The sequence below is a fragment of the Xiphophorus maculatus genome, chromosome 5 (assembly GCF_002775205.1).
Source record: "Xiphophorus maculatus strain JP 163 A chromosome 5, X_maculatus-5.0-male, whole genome shotgun sequence".
In the NCBI taxonomy this organism is placed as follows: Eukaryota; Metazoa; Chordata; class Actinopteri; order Cyprinodontiformes; family Poeciliidae; genus Xiphophorus; species Xiphophorus maculatus.
In genome coordinates, this window is record NC_036447.1 from 5,071,226 (window position 1) to 5,093,880 (window position 22,655).

Consider the following 22,655-nt stretch of genomic DNA (forward strand, 5'->3'; position numbering starts at 1 on the left):
TTTATTTTTAAAGAAAAAGTGACGCTAATGGATCTAGTTTATAACGTAAAACGGTCAGAAAAATTCAGCGACCAAGTTGGCGTTTCTAAAGGAATGTTTCTCAAGAGCCACACCTGATTGGACGAAATTAACGTCCGCCATTCCACTTTAATATATATATATTGTATAATATATATATCGCTAGCTTACCTCTCTGGCATCGGATCTTTGTTTATTTTTTACTTTTATGAGCTTACAATTGTAAGCCAGGGAATCACCAGACTTACAAAGAAACCGTTAGATATAATAACGGCAGGCAGCTCGTGTTAGCCGGTCTGACTTCCGCGCTGTCGCCATAACTTCTCCTCTCGCCTCTCAGAGAACTTCCGGTTACACTTCAAAATAAGAGCGTCGACATAAATCGCACTGTTTTAATAGTAATATTACATTAAAACAAAATCAGTTTTGGTTACTGAAATAATGTAAAACTGACAGTTAAAAAAAAGGTACTAAAAAGCATTTAAATTTCTTTCACTTAAACTGATCTTGAGAGAAAGATATTGTATCCTTAACTTCTTGTTTTCTTATTCAACTTGTTTTGTAGTTTGCTGAGAGATTTCTGCTGCTGGAACTAGCCAGTCAGATTTTGCTCACATCCAAGATGGCGTCAACACTGATGTTGGATTCAATGTGGCATCTATGATTAGATCCAATAAGATACTAATTTAAGCAAAACCCAGACAGAGAAACATCCACAGGACATCAGATCTTGAGGACCGTAGTTGTATGTTTTTTTGGGATGAAAAATGAGCAGTTTAGAAACTTGTGTGCATATGGTTTTATTTTTTGTGTAACAAATGAGGCCTAACTTCTAAGCCAGTAACTCCTGCAGATACTTTACACAAGTATAAATAACTAGAGGTCTGAAGGAGGCTGTAGAGAAATGCAAAAATGACACAAATCTAACATCCACCTCCCAAAATAATATGCTTAGGAACAAATATACAAGAGGAACAAAATCAGTGCATTTAAAAACATCTAAACTGTAACAGTTCATGACTGGAATGTTAAAAGAAGCTTGATGTTAACTTGATTAATATTAGAATTGTGGATCTTTAAAACTAAAAACAGTGACTGCATAAATGTCTCAAACCCCATCTGGTCTCACAACAATGTTTGGTTCTGTAGAGACAGTAAATATCCACCCAGTTTCTCCAGTGCAGGATCCATGTGGGAATGTTAGGCTGCTCCTAAAGCAGGGGTGTCCAAACTTTTGGTCACATGAGTCAAAGGTACTAATGGGCCAAAAAACAACAAAAAAACAAAACTAAAATCAAGCAAATAAAGTAATGTTTTCCTGTAGAAAAAAAATATTAATCATTGTAGATGCGAAACGTAAAATTAATTTTGTATGTTTGTATCTAGTTTTCAATTTCTTTGTATAACTTTAGTTATAAAGAACATGATTTGGGTCACTTTCTTTCAAAATACTTGCTACATTTAGCCAAGCTAAATGAATTAAAAGTTGATTTTGATGCAGCAAAAAAGCTTCAGCTTGGTTATAAAAAGACAAATACTTTATGTTGTACTTAACATTTCCCATGTTAAGAATTATGTAATATTTTCACCCTGATTAAAAATAAAAAGCCTCCATTTGCATCTGCATGCAAATTTATATTGTTCTTCAATTGCAGATGGGGCCTCACAAAAATCAGTCCAAGGACCACAAAATTGCCCCCGAGCCACACTTTGGACACCACTGCTAAAACCCTCGAGACCAGCTGAAAACAATCAATACCAGCAGTAATATTTAGTGTAACAGCAGAGTTGGGGTCAATTCGGAGTGAATTTGTAACACATTTAAATCTCAATTAGTAGCATAAAAACAGCAGGACAGCCGTGGCTCATTTATGGAATAAAACTTCACATGAAAGTCAGATTCAAAGCTTCACCGCCGCTGAAATGTAGCGAGCAGACTGGTGGGGAACAGAAATCCCCCCGTTCTCCCTCGCCTAAAGATAGATCACATTAGTTCTTTAAGGTTTTCTAGAAAGGAAGACGAACAGTTAGGAAGAGAAATAGAATAAAATAAACCGAGGGAGAGTTTCCGCTTTCACCACACCTCTAAATAATCTGAGGATTTTGATAAGAGGAGTGGAGATGATGCAGATGTTTGAGTCTCCCACTATGAGTTCGGGTTCTGTGATGCTAACCGTCCTATTTGTCTTTCTTGGATTCGGCGTCGGCCCCTGGCTGCTCGGGCTCCTCCTCCTCGGGGACCGGTGGGAACTGCGACGGGCTCAGCTTCTCCGCTTTGTTCCTGTTCAACTTTTTCGACTTCTGGTAGAGTTCGTTCAGGTTGAACTCTCGGATTATGTTTTCCTAAATAAAAAAATGCATCAACAATTAGCCTCTAAAAATGCAAATTCTGATCAACTTTGTTACTCAAAAATCTAATAAGTTTCAAGTTGGACAACTTTAGTTTAATATCTTTCTGGAAAAACTAAAATTATTTTATGAAAATAGAACCTCAGTGAAGCTCCAAGACACAGCTCTGCCTTTCTTGTCCACCTGGGGGCGCCGCATCACTTCCTTCCCCCCCTGAAATAACACCAAGGAAGGAAGCTGCTTGGACAGAGGGGACGTCGACACCTTGTACCTAAAGGTAAAGCAAAATTCAGTTATTAAATATAACATAAAACAACATGATGTAGATGTGAAGTTTTGTCAAAACTGGTTTATTTATTCCTTAAATACATTTTGTTTAGTGAAGTTATGTTGGCTTGACTTTTATTGCTATATCGCTGTATAACAGGGGTGTCTAAAGTGTGGCCCTGGGGTCATTTGCGGCACTCTTAATGATTTTATGTGGCCTCCAATCAAAATTCTGCAACTGAGCAAAGCCAGCTGGTTTATTTGTTTATTACAGAAATAATAAAATAAAATATTGTTTCAATATTGGTAAAGTATTTCTCATTTATCAACTATGTTTCTGCATTTAAAGCTTTTACTCAAAAGCATCGCTACTTCCTGTTCTTATTGATGAACAGAAAAATAAAACAATAAAAATAAAACAACAACAAAAAAAAACAACTCCAAAAAAACTGTGTCAATCTAATAATTCATGATTTGGATCTGCAATCATTTATGGATAATATTTTTTAACAAATCTGAAAATTTAGTTCATTTGATTTTTTTAAAAAATTAATTAACTAAGAATATTTTTCAAAAGTACAATCAATTTATTAAAAAAAAAAAAAAAACATTGGCCATTCATGTGCCTTTATTTTTGGCCCTCGCGGCAATTTTGTTTTATTTTTTGTGCTGCTTTAGACAGTTGGTGGTTACCATAGCAACCAGTAACTGTCAGCTGTGTAATTTTGCCTTGTTTTTATAATTAATCTTGTGCATTTCAGCCGTGTTTCATTTTTCAACTGTCAACAGTTCATTGGGAGCCATCGGTCTGTAGTTTGTTTAGGTTTATTTGTTGTATTTTATTTAATGCAGGGGGGGCAGAAGCTGCTGGAAACTCAGTTGTCAAACTATTGGACCAGAGAAGAACAAAGAAAGGTTTAATACATCAATCCCTCCTGGATTTTGCAATGTTTTTTATTGCTATGATTTTTGTGACCTAAAATTATTAATTTTGTGGCACTGTTTTTAAAAAGTTGCTTTATTTTAGCCATATCATTGTCTTACACAAAACATTGAAATTGCTGTATGAAATTTTCCCTTTTTCTTATAAAGCTATAATCCCTCCTTACCTGAGAAGACCCTGCATCGTCGTTTTGCTGCTGGTCTAATGTCTCCTCCCTCACTCTTTGCTCTTTCTATTTGCAACAATAAAAATGTATTTTGAATGTATGGAAAGGAGCACAACTTCTTAGTAGAAATTAAAGATAATCCTGGCCTTAACCAACTAACAAGGGACGTAAAATGGGTAACAACAGCATTAGTAACCTTGTTCACCAGCTTAATGTGATATACGGGCATAGTTTAATCATTTAGCATCACTAGACTTACTCTGTTTATTTGGATGAAAACTAATTTTACCGTTTAGCATCACACATGCCTCATCTTGCAAGGTTCGGCTTTCAAGAGACGTCGTGAAACAGGAAGTGAAATTAAAAGGGTTTTGGTAAAAATTCAGCCGAGTTGCAGTGATTACGTTGACTGGTCAGATTCGCGGAAAACCTGCGAATATTGAGTAAATTTGCATAAATAGTTGCGATTGCAACAATGCAACTCCCTGGAGGGACTGATGTTTACATGTAGACATGTGTGGATGTGTCTTACCTTTTGGAAACTTCTCCATATCGTCCAATGTCTACCTTCCCAAACTTGAGGCCAGAACAGTTATACCTGAACCGGAGCAGAATTAGCAACAATAATGATATTTTACTTGTAAAGATCTTTTCTAAAAACTCAAAGGTACTTTACAGAAATCAAGCAAATTACATACAGAAAACAAAAATACCATAAGTACATTTGGGCATAAAACAGGACATTACAGCTGTTCTGAACAGGTAAAAGTAGCTGAAATTAGTGATGGGTAGTTTCTATACTTTGGTTTTCTGTACACAAAAGTGAGTAAAAAGATAGAAATTAAACCACAAATCCATTTTGTCTTTATGCCAGTGCAGGATTTGCTGAATGAACAGCCAGAGTTTGAGCTGAACTTGCGGTTTCAGTCATAGATTGCACATCTTCCTGTTTCCACAGTGAAACATAATAAATGGATTCTTACTTAAGCGACAGATCGGCATACACTGAAGCGAAGGACTGACACTCCGGAGACCAGTTGGCAAAAAATTCAACAATCCACGTCACACGGCTGTCCTTGTTCAGCTCATCCTGAACCAACACACAGTTAATACAGTTGGGATTAAAACGAGTTTGTAGATAAACTTTTCTGGTGACAGATGTGTGTTTACCCACATCGATGGTTTTGTCACTGAAGTATTTGATGTACTCTGGTCCCATGTAGAGAGGCGGCTTACAGGTCATTAGAAACACTGGAAAACACAAGGATCAGCAGAAATCAGATAATTTAAAACATTGAAGCTGCTTCTTTACATCCTGACATTTTTCTCACAGAGCAAGGCGACTACATAGTCGTCGAAGCAGCCAATCACACGCCAGGGTCTCTATGAAGCAGCCAAGTTTTTCTTCTCCATCTTTTAATGCATTTCTAATATTGTATTAAAAAATTGATTGATAGTGCCCTCCTACAACCAGAAGTAAAAATACAGAGGAAATGCCTGAGTTAACATTCCACCGTCACTCCAAGCACCCTGTCCCAAACGATCAGTTGTGAGTAAAGCGTCTGTGTCGTGTCTCGCCATTTTAAATCCAAACAACTCACTGAAGTAAAACAGCAGCTCTGCTGACAGTAAACAGGAACTTCACTGTCTGTCGATTGATTGATTGATTGATTGATTTGATAAACAGAAATATTCCTTGAGTTTGACACGTGTTCTAGAGGAATCTGTAAAGTTGGACTGACCTATGCAGAGCGTCAGGTAGAGCAGGCCCATCCTGATGTCCAGTCGGAAGAACAGGATCACATTGGCCACTTTGCTGAACAGGAAGATGTTCCCCACATGTTGCTCCACAGTTACTGAGAACGACAGACAAACGGGCCTAAAATCAGTCCTGAAAGTTTGCTAAATTTATCAGATTAAACAACTTGGATTTTAAAAAAGCAAGTTGAGTGTTGCTGAAGTAAATCTACTCACTTGCTCTGCGGTTCTTCATCATCACGATGGCACTCAGGAACATGAGGATTTCCACTTCTCTCTGAAAAACACACATAATCGTCACCAACTGATCATCTGAATCCAACCAAAGCCCAAAGTCACAACTTTTACTCTTTAGCCACCGTTTCTAAAAACATTTCTACTTCTATTACTTAACCACTCAAAAGCTCATGTTTTTATGTGCAATTTATGTCCCCACAAGTTATTCAACATTTTGGGTTTTTGAGTTACTAATATTTAGATACACAGTGAAAAACAAACAACCCTACAATTTCACCGCTTTTATACCCTGGAGATTCTTTTACTTCTGGATTGTAACCCCAGAGTTTGATTTGGCTCCAAAACAAAGCCCTTTTTTCTCTGTTTATTTTTCTATATTTCAGTCACATCCAGATTTTCTAAATACTTAATATTTTAAAAAGAAAAGAGTGAAATGGAAGTAAGCCCCAGCACTGTTTTATTTCTTGACTTGTTGAAGAAAAACATAATAAAATCCAACTCAGAGGCTGGTAGTAACTAATTGCAATTACTTTACTTTGCAAATAAAAAAGATACTGTACTATTAGGCCTGTCACGATAGCAAATTTTGCTGAGCGATTAATTGTCTCAAAAAATTATTGCGATAAACGATAATATTGTTTGAAGACCTTTTTACACTGATGTAATGGAAATGACGTAATAATGCATGTGATTTCCTGCTAAAGATAGATACACTTAATTTTCAAAAGAACACTAAACACTGGAACTGATAAACAAAATAAACAAAACAACCAAAAACAAAAACAAAATGGATTCTCAGTCTCCATTAACAAAAAATGTACTGGAAGAAAAACTAAACAACATAAAGCCAAAGTGGAAATAAATACTGCATTCAACCTAAAGACTGCAGATTATGAAGTCTGTATATTATGTTGCCCTTCAGTAATAATTAGATTTAAATGGAAAAGATGGGCACATCGACTACCTGATGCAATAATTCACACTAACAACAATCTTAGAAAGTTGGTCTTTCTAAGATTGTGTGGTGTGTTATGGTAGATCGTCGTTGCCGCTCCGATCTAAATCAGGGTTTTTTTCCCCGACTGGGAGCTTAACGCAGCCTGTTGAATGTGACAGGTAGCCAATCAGAAAGCGCAGATTCCCTCCGCGCTTTCTGAGGGGAAATTACGTCGGGGAATCCCAAACAGCTGACACGGCGCAACCCGAAGTCCAGCGGACATCGGAGACGATATGTGGAAACAACATTAATGTTTATTCAACATGCAAAGAATGTAGAAATGACAAGAGGAGGAGTTGGAGTGAAATTGCTACCACAGTTGATAAACCCGGTAACTTTTCAGCTGTTCTTCGTTAAGGTGACGTAAATAGGTTATAATGATTTTCATTCAGTCAGGACTTTACGCTGACACTAGAGCCACATGCATTGCAGGTAGATTGTAGTAAAGCATTGATTAATGCCTGGTTTTAAAATTAGTTCACTGGACTTGTAGCCATTATTTTGTGCCCATTGTTGGACACCACACGGCAGGACCGAACCCGATCGAACCTTTATACCTAGGATTTCTGTCGGCTAATATGTGATCTGTCAGGTTTTGAAAATGGGCCGACAATCCGCCGACAGCTCTAAGATCCTGGAGTGTGCGCTGGGCTTTACACTAAGGAAATGAGGAAGGGAGGAGTCAGTGGAGAGCACCGGAGCAGAGCCCTTTTTCATTCAGTGTCATTAACAGAAAGAGAAAAAGGCCGGAAGAGACGATAATGGCGATAATTGAAATGACGTCGATAGTTTTAATTTATCGTACGATTAATTGATTTATCGTTTATCGCGACAGGCCTAACTATTACCCAAATAATATTACTATTAATTAAATCTACTCTTACTTGGGCAACATTTCTGGATACTCTGCCTACAGTGAATAACTTCACTGAATAAAGAAACATACTTTAACCAGAAATGTATTAGAAAGACACAACCTACATTTTATGTCAACATTTCATGTTTGTACCCAACCTTTGTTGCTTCCTAACAACTGATCATCTCTGCCTCCTGAATATTGACCTGTTAGCATGTCTTGACAGCAGTGACTTGTCTTCTGTCAGAGGCCTTTTCAGAATAGTTGCAAGACTGACTGCTACAGCATAACCTTTCGCAATGACTCCTAGGATAGTTGGATGATTTGAGTTGAGGCAATATTTAATTTCCCTTTGGGTTAAAAAAAAGTATTTTTGAATTGAATATGAAAACATTGAGTTTTTGATGGTCCTGCTCGTCTCTGAATTTCCTGTCAAAACCACCTCCAGTTTGTTTACTAGACTCTGCAAATTAAAATTAAATTAATCTGGAGCTGATAAATGATCAAAACTCGGCGGTGGAAACACAGAAGATTTATTTCTACTTCAACTACTGTCCCTTCAGAACAACTTTGTATTTATGTCGCAGAGTAAATACATCTTGCTTCATTGCTAAACATCAAAAAGCACAACTGTGTAGGTGTGTGGCCTGACAGAACTACCACTGTCCCACCAATCAGCAGGGCGGGTCGGTCGGTTCTGAAAGCCCCGGTTCGTCCGCTGTAGGGATACAGACCCAGTCAAAGTCACAGGAGTTCCCGTCCTCCCGCTGTGAGGCCAGATGGTCGCAGATTCCAGGCGTTTTACGGACCGCCAGGAAGGCTACAGACATGAAGAGAGAAGCTACATAGTACGGCTTGAGCAGCCACTTATACACCTGCGGCAGGTGGTAGAGGAAAGCAAATAATGGCGTCAGTAAAGCCATGTTAACAAAATGATAAGAGGTGCCGCAGATTACTCCAAAACTCGAGAGTTCAACTTTTAAGAAACCGTTAGCTTGCGATGAATGGTACTGTTAGCCGTGGCTAGCGAACACACACACACGGCCGGAAGTTGCTTTAAGTACGGTGTTCTTTTAAAATAAAAGCATACGTAAATGTCGCCTTCATTATAATTACACTTGTATTCTTCGTATTTATGGATTGAATTATGGTTAAATTGGTATGTGATTTAATGTATTAAAATATATTATCCTGTTTCTAGTCTCTAAATTGATCTCTTCATCGTTTATTTTGAAACTTGATGAGTCGCGACGGTTAACGGAACAAAAATTGACTCTTGTCCTTTTTCGTCGGCACACAGAGCAGCAACCCATGGCAGCAACCGAGTTAAAGGGATTTAAAGGGTTTGTTTACCTACTGTAGTTTCTAAGCGTTTTAAAAGATTGTTGTCAATGCATTTATTTATTTAATCAGTTATTGTTTATATTTAAGATACTCATTTTGTCCTAAATTAAAACCCTGCCTCTCACTAAATGACAGCTGGAGATAGAAACTAGTAACCCAGGTATTGATTATAGATATATGATTTACATTTTTCACAGTGTGGCCTGGGTTTTTTTCCTTGCACATTCACTCTTTGTTTGTTTGCTGCTTTTTTTCCCTGTTTAACGTTCCTTACCTTCCCTTATCACTAAATCACCAAATAAATTTTCCAAATCCATTTATTTATTGACTTTGGTTCAAAATGTACATATAGTCTAAAGATGCCCACAAGATAACCTAATTATGTTTACTGTGAGGTTATCCCAATCCCACACTACTGACACTATTCCCACTTCTTGGTTATTTTTGAGTGATAAAACAGAAATCTATGTTTAAGTGACAGCTCTGTATTAAGCAAACTGAGTGACTATATTCACTCGGTGGATTTGTGAGTATATAAATCAAAGGGTTTCATTCCAGGCACGCAGGCGGCTGACAGCATCACTTCCGCCTCCGTCATCTCGGAATCAGTGGGAGGAAGCAGAGGATGAGATCCGCTGAAGATGCTCCGCTGCGTCTGTCTTCTTTATTTTCCTTAAAATAAAAAAAGAAGAAAAAAAGTCAAATAAAAAAATGTAAACGGACTCTCTTTGATCTTTGATGCCTTTTGTTATATTACTGCGTAAGCTGTTGCTTATTTCGCATCCACGGAATCCACTATTCCTTGGTTTATTATTAATTTAATTAAAAATCGCATCACTTCCGGTTCCAGGCTGGAAATCTTTAGTGAGCCAAGCAGAAGCTGATCTGGGTTCAGCTGCAACAGTCCGGCTGTTGCTCCAATCAGAACCGGTCAGCAGGCTGCGGCGCTTCTACGTGAACCGCAAATTTAGCGAGTTTATCGAAGGAAGTGCAATATATTTGTTACGAAAATAAAACGTTTTTCATTACCGAAAGCACAGCGAAGGAGTCATGGTCGGAAAGACAGCAAAGTTTAGCTTTGTACAGATCAGTAATGTTCTAATGTTTAACATTTCAAAACATATAATTCAACAACAGATGATGATACACAGCTCAGTGTTTGAGTTCAATATTAAAGTCGTGTATAATGTTTGAAGCCCAGATCAAGAAAGATTGCCATGAAAGCTTTTAGAACTTCTGATCTATTTTTGTTTAAATTTATTTATTTATTTAACATGAGATAAAAGGGCGTGAACTCTTTCAAAACCTTCTTCAATTTTCAGCTTTTCTTCTTTTTAGTTCTCTTTTTTAAAGGATTTTTCTTTCTTCTCTATCTATCTATCTATCTATCTATCTATCTATCTATCTATCTATCTATCTATCTATCTATCTATCTATCTATCTATCTATCTATCTATCTATCTATCTATCTATCTATCTATCTATCTATCTATCTATCTATCTATCTATCTCCTATTTAAGTACTAGTTTCATAAGTTTTATATTAACAAAAAGATTTGGAAAATGTTTCTTCTGTTTGATTTTGTTGGATTGAAATTGTGTTGTTTTTTTTGTATACTTTTTTAAATTTTATTTTTAAAATACCAGAATTTACACCTGGCATTTCAAACTATTTAATTAGGAGCTTTAAAAATATATATATTTAGGCAATTTTATTGAAGGGCAACTTTTTACTCGAGTATAAATGTGTGGAAATAGTGCTCTCTTGCTTCAATACAATACAGATATGTTTTGAATAAACGTTCGTCTGAACCTTTATTTTGAAACTCCGAACAGGAAGTCACCGACATCCCGCCTCCATACTTTACTCCAGAATAGATCCGTATTGTAGACATCCCAAGAAGCGGCCGGGGAAACAAACCCAGACGGGATTATCAGGCTGACGCCGTCGAGGTGCCGAATGATAAAAATCTCTGGGCCAAACTAAACCTCCAGCAGCGGAACCGCGGACATTTTCCTGGCCAGGCCGACATTTGGACCGAGCCGAGCGGCCAATCTGACCGCTGCTGCCTGCTTGTCATTGACTGCTGCCGTTTTAACAGAAGCTAGGATTATATTGGTAAGTCGCGCATTAAACATTTAAAGCGCCACATGGTGCGGTTTGTTTAGCTGTGTTATAAACGCTGTTTGTCGTGGTGAAAATAAAAAATTTAAATATCTACACAATGGCTGAGTGGGGCCGTAGATGATGGCAGGTCGGTGTCATCCCGCTTATCTCCCTGTGAGATGGAGTCCCTTACGCGGAAAAGCGGCCTGTTACGGCACCTGTTAAAGGGAAATATTGGCATATTTCCGCGCTGATAACATCTTTTTGCTGTTTCTACTCTCCATCTTTAGGGGGAGGAACCCTGATTGCTGGTGCAGTGTGTTGGGACTCCTCCAGGGCCTTCTGCCAGCAAGTCCTCCAAACTAACTGGATGCTGATGGAGGCATTCAGGGACCGCAGGAATTCCTAACACCAAAGCCTTCCATGTTGGATGCAGCATTTGGAGAGCTGTGAGGATGGGTAACTTTTGCAGGAATATTGGATTTTTCTCCAATAGTTTACCTGGAGTCTACTGCATCCTCCATTAAAGTGGACAATTATGGCATTTTAGTTGGACCTATCAATAAAATTCTCTGTAACTCTTCACCCTGATTCTTCTGACACAATGATGGTGAGAGGCACCATGTGGGAGTGTCTCAGGACTACTCAGGTGTAACTGCTTTTGGTAAGAACCAAATATCTGGACTGTAGTGGTCCCCCAGCACCATGGACCATCACAATGAGTGCTGCCTCTGCAACCCTGAGGACGGGCCAGGAGGTCTGGATGAGCCGCCGCTTCACAGCATCCACGCGCCCAACCGGATCCGGCCGTCCTCATACAGAGCCCTGAGGAGCGCGGTGTCCAGCCTGGCCCGCATTGACGACTTCTTCTGTGAAAAGATTGGCTCAGGCTTCTTCTCCGAGGTTTTCAAGGTACGTGCCGTCCTCTGCTTTTCACTCCGTTTGGAATAAAGTAGGTGAGAACAACAACGTCATTAAATGACTTTAGGAATATAATGAAACTCCACTTATGAGCTTGTTGGATGAGATTTTTTTAGTTTTATTGTCATCAATGTTGTCAGTTTATCTTGTGCATTTCAGGCAGCAGTTCAGCTAAATCCTGTTTTTGATTTGACAGCTAGCTTGCAGTTTAAAATCTTAGGGTGCATTCTCACCAGCCCTGTTTAATCTGTTTTAATCAAACTTTGGCACATTTGTCTAGAAAGTCCGGTTCGTTTGGGGAGGTGTGAATGCACAACTCTGATGCTGACCAAAATAGCGAAATTTTATCCGCCTAAAATCTGACGCTACTCCATTCTTGCTTATAATTTGTGGGGAAGGAAGTTGTGCTTATTGTCTTTTTCAGAGGTTTTCACATCATTTCCTTCTGTGGTTCTTGGTGCAGCGCCACCACAGGCGAGGAGGGGAACCGCAGAAGCTGAAAATGTAACAAATGTTGCAAATTTGGTCCCCAACCAAACAAAATTACTTTTACTTACAGCTCACGAGAACTGCCTTTTATGTGCTTTGCTTCCTCCCAAACACTAGGTGCCAGTATAGAGTTGAATGGACACATTAAAATGAAAACATAACTGTGTGGTTTGTATTTCCCTGCTGTGTTTAATTTAACACAGTTTTATAAATAAGCTAGCATTACTCCTCATGTTTTTCTAGTTTAATATGTGCACTGAAAATAATAAGATTTTCTTTTATTAACCACACTCTTTACTTTCAATTTTACTCAAAAACACACCTGGACACACCTGTCCAGTAAACATAGTAAATTACTGCAAGTTCTTTTGATGTAAATAGTGACAAACATTCAGTGTTTTTGTTGCTCAGCCACATTTTTTGTCTCTAAACAATGCAGAAGAAACAATGCACCTCAAAAAATGTGGAAATTTATTTTAGGACAAATAAAAAGAAACACATTTACATTTGCCTGCTACTTTACTCTCAGTTGGCTGCAGCTCAAAATGTCAAAGGTCACAGAGGGAAGGAAGGACAAGTCCGCTACGCTTATAATACCGGGGAAAACCCTGAATATCACTATTTTCTCCTAATTACGCAAAGAATCTCGTACCTTGGCCCTAATATTCCATCATACAACCCACAAAAGGGATAATTGAAATTAAAAAAACACTTTTTGAAAATATTTTTTGTCATTTATTTGAAAGAAAGTGAGGAAAAAAGTCAGATTAAAATCAGATCTGTTATGGCAAAACCTAAGATTTTATTTGTAACCCACATCGCCCAGCTCTGTTTTAATTTCTACCAAATTATCCTGAAATTATAGCAGAATAAACTCCTCATGCACCTGATGACCTTGTGACTAGATTAATAAAATTATTCAGTCGACCTTTTAACTGGAGATTTTCCTCAAACATGTTGGTTTGATGTTATTAGTACCAGGAGTTTGTTACACACACCTGTGTGTTGTCTGCCTGTGTGGGAGCTAAGAGGCGGATTGGTGGGCAGGACTCACTGGACTAAGCAGCTTACTCACACACCACCTGCGTGTGTGTGTGGGTGTGTGTGTGTGTGTGTGTGTGTACCTTTGTGTTGGTACATATGTAAATGTTCACAGCCTGCTGCTTTAAATGCAATCAGAGATGATAATCTGCAGTATTTCTCCAGGGTGAAAGTTGATTTGACTTTTTTTTTTTTTTGCTCCCAAGCATCTCTGAGATCAACGAAAACGGTTCAGTTGAATGTTTACAGACCAGGAGTGTCCCGCATGCGGCCCCTGCATTGATTTTATTATTATTTAATTTATTTGTGGAGCCTGACTGCAGTTCAAGAATGATTCCGATCTGCAGAGGAGGCCTTTTGTTTTTAATTCTTGCAAAGTCACTACCCACAAATTTTCTTGAATGCAAAATGTTGAGAACAGTAAAGTGTTTTTCTTTTAATCAATCTTTGCATTTTCTTTAAATTCATAGTAAATTTGGGCACAGTGTCTGTGGTGCACACACATTGGGGCTGAAACGATTAATCAAATTAATCATTATTAATTGATTTTTGAAGTAATTGTCAACTAATATAGCAATCAATTAACCATTAACAAAAAATATATATTTTGTATTTAAGATAAAAAGAAATCTGTTAACATTTTCTACCCAGAACTCCAGTGACCTGGTTGAAGCTTCATCAGGTTCAAATTCCGTAAATAAACAAACAAACTAAAACCTACTAAATACATTTTGCTATCTAATTATTTAGTCAAAAACATTCAACATATTAATAAACAGTATTGTTTTTTAATTAGAGATTCAGCCTTTGCTAAGAATGATGAAGCATACACTTTTACTGTTTTTGCATTTTAGGCAATAAGATATTTATCTTCTTATTCAAAAAATGATAATAATAATTGGATTATTTTCTTACTTGCATCTTTTAATGTATTTCTAAAAAAAAAAAAAAAGAAAGATGGAAGGTAGGGGTACACCAATTGGATTTTTCTGGCTGATCGTTGATAAGCAGTTATCAGTTTATTTTTTTATTTTTGTAATTGACTCGGTTAGATGTTATAAAGTTATAAGGTCAACTGATCGGCTGGCAATGTCCGATTGCTGATTCCACAATCAAAATGTCACTCAAAATACTTTAGAGCGTTAGAAAGGTGATGGACGTTTATTTACACGGATTACAAAAGAAATTGAGTAATTTTTTATACAAGCTGTTTTCCTGCTCTGCGTTCCTCAACAAAAAGTGAAAATTCAACAGAGGAAGAATCAAAACAATTTAACAACATGGCATTGTTCTCTCTTTTTTGCCATTCCGAGTACAGATTGAATTAATTTATATTAGAACCATGAAAGTTTATATATTTCTTTCAGTCTTGTTCACTGTGACTGGAGTCATGTGTTTTGTTGGCGCTGCATCTGCTGGCGTGTGCGTGCAGCTGGGCGAGGCCGTTGCTAACGGCGCGTTGGATTTCTGCAGATCAGGAGGGGTGATGGGAAATCCATAAAGCCTATTAGTGCTACACTATTAATACTCACACATGCAGACACACAAACCCAGACGCACCGGCATCCTGTTGCAGCTCCTGACTCCGAACTCTGCAGGCTCTCAGGACGAAACGGTGACCCGATCATCACACGCGGGACGCTCATCCTCCCATAGGATTCTACCATGATATTCAACACGTTATGGTTGATAACATGTTTCTAGATCTGTTTTATGTGTCATTACTTGAGCTTTTAAGATGCTAATCAGCTGCTCCAAGTTGTAAAAACAATACCTGCCTGTGTATGGGTTTTATCCAAAACCAGCGGGGATAAACGTCCAAACATGCAGCGCCTCAAACAAAAACCTTAAGAACAAAAGTCTAGAAAAATAATAAATCAGACCTAATATGATTTATTAAATGAGCTGGTCCAACATCTCATTTTCTCCCTGTGCAGTTTGAGTTTTTTCCCTTGATGATCCTGTTTGTTCTCCAGGTGCAGCACCGCATCACCGGACAGGTAATGGCCCTGAAGATGAACACGCTAGCAAGCAACAAAGCTAACATGCTTCGAGAAGTGCAGCTGATGAACAGACTTTGTCATCCAAACATTCTCAGGTTGGTCGTTTCCTCACTTTATCAACCCTCTGAAGTTTCAGGGATTTATTTATGCTGATCTTTGGATAATTACCTGTAGATTGTCGTCATGTTTTTTTTTCTGTTTCCTCAGGTTTATCGGGGTTTGTGTTCATGAAGGTCAACTCCACGCTTTGACCGAGGTACAGGCTGAACTTTTCCAAGAGTTTTACCACAAGATTTGATTATTTTTTCATTTATGTACCATATCTGTTTGTTTCCTGGTGTTATTAGCCTTGTTTTAATGTTATGGAGATAAATTAGAGCTTGAAAATTTAGGAAATTGTCCTGAATCAATTCAGATATTGATTAAAATCTCACTTTTTAAAGGACCTTTATTTTATTTAATTTTATTTTTTTGAATGTTTGTCACGCTTCTACAGTAGCGTACTACGACCATTGAGGTAGAGAAAAAAAAGGTATACATTTAAGCCAAAAATCTCCGAAATTTTGAGCCTAATCTCAGAAATATTCTAGAAAAAAACAAAGAAATATAAGTAAAAAAAATTGGTAGAAAAAACTCTTACATTTTCAGATCAATCAGAAAATTTCAAGAAAAAAAACATAGAAATTTCTGTTTCAAAAGTCAAAATTGTTCACGTTTGAAACTCAGAAAATCTCCAAATCTCCTTTTGAAAATCTAAAATTTCCTTGGTTTTTCCTTAAGATTAATCTCAAAATTTTAGTTTTCCTATCAATTTTCTTGGCTTTTCAAACTCAGTAATTTCAAGTTTCTTTTCTAGAAAATTTCTGAGATGAATGTAATAATTTCTGCTTCTTTTTCCCCCTCAAATTTTTCACTTTTCAAACTCAGAAATGTCCTTGTTTTTTTTTCTAGAAGATTTCAGAGGTTAATCTCAACATTTTTCAGTTTTTGGTGGAAATTTACTCCTTTTTCTTCTACCTACAACCGCACTAATAAGCTGTTGTACATTCAGTGTTTCAGATCATTAAATAATTTAAATAGTAGTCAAAAACAACACAAGTAGACGCAAAATGCAACTTTTAAATGAATGTGTTTATTGTTAGACTTACATGCTGAGATCTTAAAATACCTGGATTAGATTATTGTCCATTTGTGTTTTGTCCTTGCTGGTGTTTTTGCTGCTGCTCTGCAGTGCTCAACTTCACACTAACTATCACTTTCACCACCAGAGGGCGGTGTTCTTCCCGAAATGACACAGCTTGCCTGGTTGATAAAAGCATAAAAGCTGTGGAAAAAGAAAAAAATCAAAAGATGAAAATAGGGAACTCCAGCTGTGATTTGTTCTGTTTATAATCTAAATGCTGTTCTCTGTCCACCGTGTTCAGTACATAAATGGAGGCAACCTGGAGCAGCTGCTGGACAGCGACCTGTACCTGTCCTGGAGCGTGAGGGTCGGTCTGTCTCTGGACATCGCCCGAGGACTCGACTATCTGCACAGCAAGGGCATCTTCCACAGAGACCTCACCTCCAAGGTAGCTGCAGCCTGATATCAGGGTGTTTTCACCTCTGAATCATCACGTTATTTTTGTTATTAATGGAAGAATCGGACCTTGAACCAACCTTTAACCTTTCTTTGTTCTTTCGGTTCATCCAGCATGAATTCATTGGGAATTCTTATGAAGTCTTTAATTCATGTATCTAAAATTGAAATGTCATGCAGACATGTAAAAAAAAAGGACTTTGGCCTTTAATTTGTTGTTCACAGGTCTTGAGCTTTTGTTGTGGCAGGACTATTTAATCTTGTATATTCTATGGGAATTTTTTGTAGAAAATTTCTGACTAATTAGTTTTTTCGTACAAATCTCTGACTTTATAAAGTCATAAAAAATCTTAATTTTCTTCTTTCTAATTTAAAACGTCTTGACATGAGATAATTTACTACTTTTTTTCTTGTAAATATGTGAAATTATTCTAAAGAAAATTTTTAGTTTTTGATGGACATTTGTTTTTATTGTTTCGATCTAATTCTCTAATGCTGCAGTGTTTTTTCATCCAGACTGTGAGAAGATGAGCTGACTAATCTTGCAGGATTGCTTCGTTTGTTAGCCCTGCAGTAGCTAAGATGTTAGCATCTGTTTTTAGCTGAAGTCAGTGTGGATGTCTGTCTGTCTGTCTGTCTGTCTGTGCAGAACTGTCTGGTTCGCTGTGAAAACGGGACGTTCACCGCTGTGGTTGGAGACTTCGGCCTGGCAGAGAAGATCCCAGATTACAGGTTTAGAATCTTTTTCTCTGCTCTTTCCTGTTGCTGTGCCTTTAAAAACTAATCAAAACCCATTTGTTATGATTTTACATTTCTATTTTTAAGTTACTACAGGCATCAAGCTTTTATATATACAAAAAAACATTTCATAAATCTCATGTTTAAGTGTATTTTTTAATAAATTAATTTAAAAAAACGCCTTTGACTTTTCAGTCACAAAGAAACAAACGCATAATAGATATGAAGCTTTAATTAATTAAAAAAATTAAGACTTTTAATTTTCTCATTGAATACATCAAAGCATTTTGTATACAACATTAAAAACATTTTGAAAAACTTAAAACAACATAAAGAAATTAATTAAAACTTTTAATTGATTCACTGAAAAATTCCTAGACTTTAAATTGCCTCGTTGTATACATTAAAGCATGATTTAAACTGTCACCCTCTTTTAAGTGCGTTATATTTATTTAGTTATTTTTTAAATGACAAAACAACCAACTGAATAGTGGTACACTTTAAAAAACCTGATCCAAAAAGTAAACGAATATAAATGTAAATATAAATTTTTAATGTCATTTTACATTTTAAAACAAGGTAACTTAATCAGGTCTATAAAGTTCAATTGTAGTCGTTTAAAGATGACGATGTGGGTTGATATTTTTAGTTTGGCCTTGCTGCAGATAGTTGGTGTATTATTACAGCCCTAATAACGACCTGTTCACTCTGTAGCGATGGCGTGGAGAAGCAGCCGCTGGCCATTGTGGGCTCTCCGTACTGGATGGCGCCAGAGGTTCTGCGAGGAGAGCTGTACGATGAGAAGGTGAGGAGCCGATCGTGTAAATGTCTCCTGAAGCTCAGAACCGCAGCGCTGTGGCGCAGCGGTTGTGTTCCTGTGTTTGATGTCGTTGTGATGCGGTTTGGACTTTCTGCTCTCCTCTTCGGTTCAGGTCGATGTGTTCGCGTACGGCATCATCCTGTGTGAGATCATCGCCCGGATCGAGGCAGATCCAGACTTCTTACCTAGGACAGAGGTAGGTCACCGCTGGTCGGTTCTGATCCGTATGGTTGTGGTACCATAGATCTGCAGTCACGTATAATCTACTGAGATTTACACACGACGCATTTGTTTCATTTCAAGCTGGTGCAGTTCGCTTTCACACTGAATTGTGTCAACCAAATTAAACCCTTTAAAAAACACTTTCCCCTCCTCGCCTGTGGGGGCGCTGCACCAAGAACTACTGAAGAAAATTGCACAAAAACCTTTGAGGAAGACACTGAGCACAACTTTCGTAACACTCAAGACACTGTCACAAACATGCCATGACATCGGTCAGGAAATGTCAAAGTTTATGTTTCAGATTTTGGTTTCTCTTACCCAGTGGAGTGAATAGACCTCCAATGGGCTGTAACTGGTTCCCTACTCAAAGCCCGTCTCTCTTTCTGGGTTTGTGTAGGACTTCGGTCTGGACGTTCACGCATTCGAGAACATGATAGGAGATTGCCCAGCTGCGTTCTTCAGCCTGGCCGTGACCTGCTGTAACGTAAGCAGACCTCGCCTCCACTTTACATAATAAAAACATCATCGTTGACCATCACATATTAATGAAGAGCTCTAGTACAATATTTAATTGGTTGGATGCTGCATTGAGGTCCAACAGAACCAGAACTTAAATAAACGTCAGTTGACCTTTTCTTGTCTTTCTGATTGTCAGATGAGCGCAGAGAGACGACCTTCATTCTCTGATATCGTCTTCACATTAGAGGCCATGGGAGGAGAAGACAGACAGATTCCCATCACTCTTGGTAAAATAAATAATAATAATAATAATAAGAATTATTAATAATAATAATAATAATGTAGAGGTTTAAAACGGTGATAAATCTACAGGCAAACTGCCTGAAACCAAACTGTGTCAGGAATCTTTTTAATTTCAAAAGTTTCTGTTCTGACCACCAAATAAAGACAGACTGATTTCAGTTATTTTTTTTGTCAAATTTTAACCTACAAAAACTTTAATTAATACCTTTTCCTTTAAACATTTTTTTTAATGCAGTTAAGATGACAGAATTTTCTCATATTCTTATGAATTTTTGTTGTACAACTTTATCTTTGTATTATTGTCACTTTATTCTGATTTTATTTTGACTTGCTTTTATATGAATTTATTCTCATAATTTAATGGGGGGGTTTTCATAGCCTGGCCCTAATACTCAGTCATACACTGCAAAAACACAAACGTTTACCAAGTAATTTTGGTCTAGTTTCTAGTGCAAATATCTTAGTACACTTGAAATAAGAGAAAGCTAATTTAGAGCAAGATATAAGGTAACATGTAATCATTTTTATCATAAGTGAAATAATCTGAAAATGGAACTAGTATTTTTCCATCAATATTAAGGACTTATTGACTTTAAATAAGTTAAAAGTTCTTTATGAAAATGACATGTAAATGTTTTCTCTTATTTCAAGTGTACTAAAATATTTGTACTAGAAACTAGACCAAAAGTACTTGGTAAGATTTTGTGTTTTTGCAGTGTAGTATTATTATTTTTTGTATTTCTTTATCTTTGTTGCATATTCTGACTCCTGTCTGTTGTACATTTGTTTCTCCTACTGCTGCTCAGAGCCAGTAATGGTCAACGTCAGCCCATACCGGCGCCGCAGCTCCCCCTGTCACCCTGGAGACCACAGTCCACCGCGGAAGGGCCTAGCGAGGAGCCAGTCGGACATGTTGCCCCCAGCGGCCCTGACGCCTCCTCTCCTGGGTACTCCGCCGCGGGTCAACCCCTTCTCTCTCCGAAGGGACCTAAACGGCGGCCGGTGTAAACTCTTGGACACGCCCAGCAAGTCTGTCATCTCCCTGACCTTCACCCTGCCGGCGCTCTGCGACCCGTGTGCCTCGCCGCGCCTCCTCCGAGGTACAACAGGGATGCTAGCTCCACCGCGGAGGTGCCAGTCGCTCCCTTGCACGCCGGAGATCAACCGGACCGCGGCGTTCCCCTGTGATGCAGAGAGGGAAAAGGACAGGATCGGCCAGGTGGCGGGGAATGAGGGTGACGAGAAGGAGTGGGTGTCAGAGGAACGAACGGTCGGACAAAGTTTGGATACTACCGAAGAGGATTCTGGTCTTCCTCTTGAGCTGGAGATGGTGTCTCTGGGACGTCTGGACGAGGAGGAAGAGGATGAGAACAACGAGGAGGGCGTCTGTCTCGCCGAACCAATGGACTGCACCAAGTCGCCAGAACCGGCAAAGAGAATCCTGAACTCCACTCCTCTAAAGCCGCTGCTCACCTCTACCTCCTGCTCTTCCTTACGGACCAAAGCTTGGCGGCTCCCCTGCTCCAACGGGCCGCCATCTTTTCCCGCACTGCCCAAGCTGGACAACAACAACCTGTCGGAGCTGGTGATTGGCCAGCAGGTGCAGTGGGGGAGAGGACGGCACTCTAACGGCTATGGCGAAGGCCAGGTCCCGTCCTCCGACCTCGCTGGCTCCTCAGAGCGAGACGAGGTCATTTCCTGTCCCAGCTGCTGTTTGGTGGGTTTGAGTTTCCCCTCAGTGTGCCTGCGTGGTTCTGCCGCCGTGCCGGTCTCCCGACGCCGGGCTTCGCTGCCCCGTCAGCGGCAGTACCAGAACCTCAACGGTACGATAACGGCTAGCAACGCGACCTCGTCGGCGGCTGCCGCCACGGCCGCCAGACCGCTCCTGTGTCGCAGCACCAACGGACTCGTGGCGGATCAGTCGGTACCGCGTGAGCCCGGTCGGACTCTGCCAGAGGCGCAGTCGTAGAGTTCACCCTTCAGAGGTTTCTCAGGAGGACAAAACACAACAACTCGCAGTCCGGAGGCTCGGAGTCAAAATGACTGCCTCCGGCCCTGTTCTCCACAAACTAAAGATTCAACAGCATGTCTTAACGAGGTCGCATTCTAGTTCAGTGTAAACTGGCTGCTATTCCTTCTAGTTAGAGCCTTCGTCTTCTTACCGTTTCTGAGATCAGGAGTTTAGATGTAATAAGAAGCGATGACCTCACCGGCCACCGCAGTTTACCCGTTTTCTGGCTCGACGGCGCCGTGACCGAGGTGAATCTGTACAGAACTGTTTGCTATAGAAGTTTATATTACCTCATTTTGCCTCCTTTTTTTAATAGAGGAAGTTTTTCTAGGCAGCTGCGGCAGCGCCCCCTGCTGGCTCTCACTCGCATATCAGTGTGGCTGCAGAGACAAAAATGTGTTTTTAATCCCGTTTCGCTGATTACTGCGGCTGCCGAAGGAATATTTATAGACCTAACAAAGTTTATTCTTTCTACATTTTTCTAATAATCGACCTGTATATGTGAATGTGAGAGAGATTAACATTTATTTAAGGGAAATTTTGGGCTTTTAATGTAAACTTGTTTTTGTTTTTTTGCACTTGAGTTTGAAGCACTTTGTGATAAAACAGCAGCTGTTTCGTTGTGTTTGAGTTTGTGATCATTTCTGGCTCAACAGGCTTCATGTCATCCTTTGTAACAGTGGCGTGTAAAGCAGCTCTGGGTATTTATTGTAAACATCATCTCACACACTGTGTGTGTATGCGCTAATGTAGAGTGGAGTGACTGATACATGCAGATCATTTATTTTCTAATTTCCTCGTTTTCTTTTCTGTTAGAAAACTTTAGATGTGTGTGGCATTCATCTGGTAAACTAGGGATAATAAACTGAATTGGCTGAAAAAGATCTGTTTTGTGTCTGTACTGTTATAGTTTGCGATTAATTGGTTACCCTGACAATTAATTGATCATTCTGACGATTAAACAATTAATTGAATAAAAATTTGGCACATTCTTGCATGAAAATACATTAATTAAAAGATGCAAATA

The 22,655-nt window shown here is 38.7% G+C and overlaps 2 protein-coding genes across 2 annotated transcripts; one reads left to right on the plus strand and one right to left on the minus strand.

The window, feature by feature from the left end:
• Nucleotides 1–801: 801 nt before the first annotated feature.
• LOC102233014 (thioredoxin-related transmembrane protein 2-B) lies at nt 802–8,658 on the minus strand. The gene is made up of 8 exons (XM_005810700.3): nt 8,326–8,658; nt 5,718–5,778; nt 5,486–5,599; nt 4,918–4,994; nt 4,727–4,833; nt 4,276–4,341; nt 2,509–2,638; nt 802–2,361 (listed from the first exon to the last, which is right to left on the minus strand). The coding sequence occupies exons 1-8, from the start codon at nt 8,512–8,514 to the stop codon at nt 2,197–2,199; spliced, it is 909 nt and encodes a 302-aa protein (XP_005810757.1). The 5' UTR covers nt 8,515–8,658; the 3' UTR covers nt 802–2,196.
• A 2,145-nt stretch (nt 8,659–10,803) lies between these two features.
• On the plus strand, nt 10,804–22,514 carry LOC102236945 (dual specificity testis-specific protein kinase 2-like). Its single transcript, XM_005810715.3, has 11 exons — nt 10,804–11,054; nt 11,333–11,954; nt 15,470–15,591; nt 15,704–15,752; nt 16,921–17,067; nt 17,725–17,807; nt 18,528–18,618; nt 18,746–18,829; nt 19,253–19,339; nt 19,511–19,601; nt 20,424–22,514. Exons 2-11 carry the CDS (start codon nt 11,748–11,750, stop codon nt 21,584–21,586), a joined length of 2,124 nt encoding a protein of 707 aa, XP_005810772.1. The 5' UTR covers nt 10,804–11,054; nt 11,333–11,747; the 3' UTR covers nt 21,587–22,514.
• The last annotated feature ends 141 nt before the right edge of the window (nt 22,515–22,655 follow it).